The sequence below is a fragment of the Sorex fumeus genome, unplaced genomic scaffold, assembly GCF_029834395.1.
Source record: "Sorex fumeus unplaced genomic scaffold, SorFum_2.1 ptg000058l, whole genome shotgun sequence".
NCBI classification, from domain to species: Eukaryota; Metazoa; Chordata; class Mammalia; order Eulipotyphla; family Soricidae; genus Sorex; species Sorex fumeus.
Genome location: NW_026606115.1, coordinates 18,017,338 through 18,023,337, shown reverse-complemented (window position 1 = coordinate 18,023,337; position 6,000 = coordinate 18,017,338). Strand labels below are relative to the sequence as shown.

General features: G+C 40.6%; 1 protein-coding gene across 1 annotated transcript in view; it reads left to right on the top strand.

The window, feature by feature from the left end:
- The first annotated feature begins 604 nt into the window (after nt 1–604).
- MID2 (midline 2) overlaps nt 605–6,000 on the top strand; it is a 111,423-nt gene continuing 106,027 nt past the window's right edge. The window contains exon 1 of the mRNA XM_056125774.1: nt 605–1,318. Coding sequence (XP_055981749.1) covers nt 659–1,318 — 660 coding nt within the window. The 5' untranslated portion in view covers nt 605–658. The remainder of the gene's footprint in view (nt 1,319–6,000) is intronic.

Below are 6,000 nucleotides of genomic sequence, written 5' to 3'. Positions count from 1 at the left end.
CCATGTCTGGTAATAGAAAAATAATTCCCATTCACACTCTGAAGAATTCATTATCTGACACTGAGTACTATATTTGTCTAAAGCTCTCTCTCTTCACGCATGCTTTCAGAATGGAAACGTTCAGGAACTAGTTAGTTTGAAATATGGCCTTGTTTTCCTTCCACTTGATGTGAAATAGTAGCAAGCCCTTATATTTTACCTTGAAGTAAAATAAAGAACAGTATTGGAGAAAGGAGGCTGAGATTTTCCAGGGCCTTGGGCTCATCATAATCCAGGACAGGAGATGTCAGTGGAGAACATGTAAGAATGATCCATGCCAGTATTGTGAATTGGAATAGTAATGTTAATCAGAAACCAGTATCTAAAGGTAGCCATTAGACTCTATTTCTTTGAAAGAAAATAAATGCAGGCATTAGTCAAAACCAAGGTTTGAAGGGGAAAAAAGACTTTTTTTAAAACAATCAATTCCTAAATTGTTTTCTTATTGTTTGAGCATCCTGGGGAATCCAGCATGTGACATTTCTGTTGGTTAGTGTATAATGATGCCTTGTTCACTTTCTTTAGAAAATGGCTTTCTGATTCTCAATTTGTATTGCTTGCAGGTGAAAGCCCAGCCTCTGTGGTTCTTAATGCCTCAGCAGGATTATTTTCACTAAAGATGGAAACACTGGAGTCTGAATTGACCTGTCCAATCTGTCTAGAGTTGTTTGAAGACCCCCTTTTGCTCCCTTGTGCTCATAGCCTCTGCTTCAGCTGTGCCCATCGCATCTTGGTCTCCAGCTGCAGCTCTGGTGAATCCATTGAACCCATTACTGCTTTCCAGTGTCCTACGTGCAGGTATGTCATCTCACTGAACCATCGTGGTCTGGATGGCCTCAAGAGGAATGTGACCCTGCAGAACATTATTGACCGTTTCCAGAAGGCTTCAGTCAGTGGACCCAATTCTCCAAGTGAGAACCGCCGGGAGAGGACTTATAGGCCCAGCCCCGCCATGTCTAGTGAGCGAATCGCTTGCCAATTCTGTGAGCAGGACCCACCCAGGGATGCCGTGAAAACATGCATCACATGTGAGGTCTCCTACTGTGACCGTTGCCTCCGGGCCACACACCCCAACAAGAAACCTTTCACCAGCCATCGCCTGGTGGAACCTGTGCCAGACACACATCTTCGAGGGATCACCTGCCTGGACCACGAGAATGAAAAAGTGAACATGTATTGTGTATCTGATGACCAATTGATCTGTGCCTTATGCAAACTGGTGGGGCGTCACCGAGACCATCAGGTTGCGTCCCTGAATGATCGGTTTGAAAAACTCAAGGTAAGGGAGCTGGGAGCTAGCCCTGCTTCAACTTTGCCTTTTCTTTTCTCTATTTTTTTAAAAAAAACTTTCTTAACGAATCACTGTGAGATAGACCATTACCAAGCTGTTCATGATTGGATTTCAGTTATACAGTATTTCAACACCCATCCCTCTGTCAGTGTACATTTTCCAGCACCAGTGTCCCAAGGTTCCCTCCCATCACCCCCCGCCACCCACCTCCTGCCTGCCTCTATGGCAGGTGCTCTCTCTCTCTCTCTCTCTCTCTCTCTCTCTCTCTCTCTCTCTCTCTTGGGCATTGTGGTTTGCAATATTGATATTGAAAGGTTGTCAAGAAATCCCTTTACCTATAAATTTGCCTTTTTTACACAGTTAGACAGTTATAATTTCCCTAATAAACTGGGTCTTTTTTTTCTTTCATTTGACAAGTGACTTCACTCCAAGTTGTTCTCATAATGAATAATTTACTCCCCTGCAGATTCTCACTGGGACCGATTTCATCTGTTGTATAAACCTGTTTGATTTTGTTCACCTCTGGCCAGTTCTGGGGGAGTTGGCCCATATCGTGCCTCCCCAGTAGTCCACACAGGGAAGCAGCACCCTCTGCCCTCTTGTCAGTGACAGACTGCACATTGCATATCTTTGCCATGATCTTTCCACCTCTTTTAAGTATGTGAGTCCGCGTGTAGGTGTGCTAAAATTAGCATATGTGCTGATCTGCATATGTATGCATATAGCAATGGGAAGGCTGGGTGTGTCTCTGTGTAGGTGTGGGTGGAGGTGTCTGAGTCTATTTATGGAGGTGCAAGATTTTTGTGGAGGACAGTAATGTGTATGTATTTGCATTCTCAGTACACTGAAAAGCCCTAAAGTTGTTATCCATCCCTTAACATGGGGCCAAAGATAAGCATCCCTTTTCAAAACATAAGGTATTGTAAATCATGATGCCCAAAATTAAAATAAATAGGAACTGGAGAGATTGTACAGCAGGTAAGCACTTGCATTGCACATGGCTGACCCTGGTTTGATCCCTGGCAACCGATGTTGTCCCCCTAAAATTCCAGGAGTGATCTTGAGTGCAGGCCAAAGATTAAACCCTGAGTAAAGCTGGGTGTGGTCCTGAAACTAAATAAATAAATCACTGTATCACTATCACTGTCATCCCGTTCATTAATTTACTTGAGCGGACGTCAATAACGTCTCCATTCATCCCAGCCCTGAGATTTTAGCAGCCTCTCCTTACTCATCTTTCCCAATGCTGCTGTATTGGAGGCTCTTTCAGGGTAAGGGGTATGAGACACATCATTGTTACTGTTTTTGGCATATCAAATACAATACGGGTAGCTTGCCAGGCTCTGCCATGCAAATAAATTCCAAGGAAACAGATAGACAAAAAGGGGGCACTTCAGTGTATCTTCAAGCCAGGAGAGATGATCAAATACCATACTTAAAATGTAAATCGAAGGCACTACTTGCTTCCGATCCATTTTCCGATTTCGTGCCAGTGTTTCATTTTGTGGTCCTGGACTGAAGCGTGTGTTTGTAGTCTTTCAGAAATTCCTAGCTCTTTATTTGTGTTCTGTGGCCATAATTTGCCAAAGATGTTGTGCCATAGAATCGAAATGCCTATTTTTAAAAGCCCTATTGCCTGGTGGTCCTGTTAACAAATGTCACATCCAGCAAATTATTTTATTTCTACTGCCTGCCAGCTATGTGCATGTTTCTGCAATGCAGTTCTGTTAACTGTAGTTACCATGCTGTCAAGTTACCATGCTGTGCATTCCATCCCTAAGATTGATTGATTTTTTAAAAGGAAGTTTGTTTCTCTTGACCCCCTGCACTGATACTATGATAGGTTAAGTGGTTCAATCAAAATCACAGAATTGGGAACTTGGGGAATAGCTCAGGAGGTAGAGCACTTACCTAGCATGTGCATGGAGTCCAGTCCTTGCCACCACATGCTTGCCTAACTCTGTCAGGTCTAGCCTTGGTGACCTGTGGGCACTGTTGAGTGTGGCGTGGGATCTCCCTCACTAGACTGGCAGTCCCAATCAGTGCAAGGAGTAGCCCCAGGTCCTTGAGCACCACTAGGTGTGGACCCTATTAATAGGCCAAACAAAACAAAATTACTGAACTGATTAGTTGGAGAGATAGAACTGGAAGTCCGTCTCTAACACCTGATTAATTATACTTTCTACTGTAGCCTGCTGCAACTTTGTTTTGGATTGAGGTTTTTTTTTTCCGTGAAATATGATTTGAAACTTAACTTTATGCTCCAGCAACTGCACATTTTATGGGTCACAGATAAACGATTACAAGCATTAAGGAAAAGACATATTGTATAAACTTACAGCTTCATAATTGCAAGAGATGGAGGCGGGGTTGCAGGAAGAGTGGGGGTATGCAGAGGATGGAACAGTCTCTGCCAAATATTTGCAGGTGTTGGAAGTATAATAAGGCATTGGCCTTGAGAAATATTCCAAACAGAAAACTCTGTGTCCATATGTACCGTTGAGATAACAAACGGCTGAATAGAATAAGCCTGTATCTATAGAACACCAGCTTTTTAAAAACATCCGAAAACATAAAAAGCATTGGATGATTGATTAGATATTTGGCATGATACAGCTATAACCCTCACCCCCAGGGATGGACAGAGAACATAAGTATTTTACCAAAAGATACTTTAGTCTGTAACTAATCAGTAATTTTCAGAAAGAAAGCCCAGATTTTGAGTTGGCCCCTTTAATTTTTTTAGGAAATGTGCAGAAAATTCTGATTATAAATTAAGTGGAAACTTTTTTTTGCTCATTTTTGGACGGAGAGTAGAAACATATGAATCATTCCCATCGTGTGGTTTGTTATGTTGTCTGGAACATCTTTGACTTTTGGAAAGGAGAGAGAGGTACTGCTTGTGTGTGTGTATGTGTGTGTGTCTGCGGTCATTTTAGTTTGATGCCAAGTTTAAAAGGATATTAATACTCCATATTAAGCAGAGAGGTGGTCTGATTTTAGTGTCCCATATGCTCCCTTCTTTGGGTTAATTTTAATTTATAAAAGCATTTATGATTATTCCACTTAATCTGCTTGATATTTCCCAAAGGAACAAAGAGAACTGTAGATGTGAGATGTTGAGGGAAGGCGGCCTTGAGCATACTACCTTTGCCCTGATACAGGAGAGAGGGCACATGAGTTTTGCAGAAGAAAGGAAAGATTGGATATGTTCCTAGGGGCTTGGCCTTCTAAGTTGTTGGCCAGTAACTGCAATATGATGTTATTTTTTTAATTCTGGAGCTTCACTGTTGGCAATGCCAACTATCCTTTCGATAACCTTTCTGATTAGGTTTAGTTTAATATATATATATATATATATATATATATATATATATACCATTATATTATGGATGAATTGTTAGAGGAATCAGAAGCTGATCTAGAAATTAGTTCTTCATTTTAACATGAATTCAAAATGAATTAGAGATAATTTGTGAAAATGTTGTGCTTTTTTTTGAAGTTTTGGGACCACAACGGCAATTCACAGGGGCTACTCCTAGCTTTTTGCTAGGGGGTAACATGGTGATCAAACGACCATGAACTGCTGAGAATTGAACCCAGGCTTCTAGTAGGCAAAGCATGTGGTCAAAACTTTGAGCACTGTCTCTGGCTGGGCTTGTGATTCTTCATGTATTTTATTATCTTTATTTACTTGTCTGGTCTACCTGCATGCCATTTAGAAGGCCACTAGCAGGTTATTTTTTAAATTAGAAGTATAATTGTGTTCAAGACAATTATTGTAATAAGGCATGTCAAAGTAATTCTTCTCTCTACTTCCTCTTTTTTCACATACTAGTCCCAATATTTATTTTTGTTCATGCTGCTTGCTGCATTTCTATAAATGTGCTTTTACATACTTTAGAATTTTCATTGTGACAAGTTCCCCCTCAAATAAGATTACTATTATTTTAGTTAATAAATGCTATTTTTGTAGAAAGATGTCATATTTCAGTGCCTCTCTATTGATGCCAGATCTCAACTTGATTCTCTAAGGTCTTCACTATGGTTGCCACACTGCCCTTCTATCTTTTCTCCCTACCATGTTCAAGAAGGCTACCTTTGTCTGCTCAGACTAGCTTTTTGTCTGCTAAAACTACTGTTCTCTTTTCTGACTCATCCTTTTCAGTGGTGCTCTGCTCTTGCCTGCTCAGGAATTCTATCTGTACTTTAACGTATACTTGAATCCACACAAGGCCACTCTGTCACACCCCAGCTATGCTGTAAATTCTTTTGAGACCAGGTATAATACCTTTCCTTTTTCAGTAGCCTCCTTAGTTATTGTACACATAGTTTGTTCTCCAAAAGTTCAAATAAGCCCAGTCTTTTGAATGGATTTGCAGGAAGGGAAGTATACCAGTGTCTAAAGGTGGCTTTGGTTGTCATTTCATGAGATATAAATCTATCTGGCCATAGTGAATACTTTCTAAGTCTGAAAAAAATTCCTGTGAACTACTGGTACTATTTTAAAAAAAACCTGAGTGTTAGCAAAAGCATGGCATGTCCTTCATTTTAAGTGCCTATTCAATTTGATTGCTGGATTTTCCAACCCTATGGTGACATCTATATAAATCAGATGTGATTATTATAATTCTCTTTGAGAGTGATGTCTTCACATTTCCATGCCCATG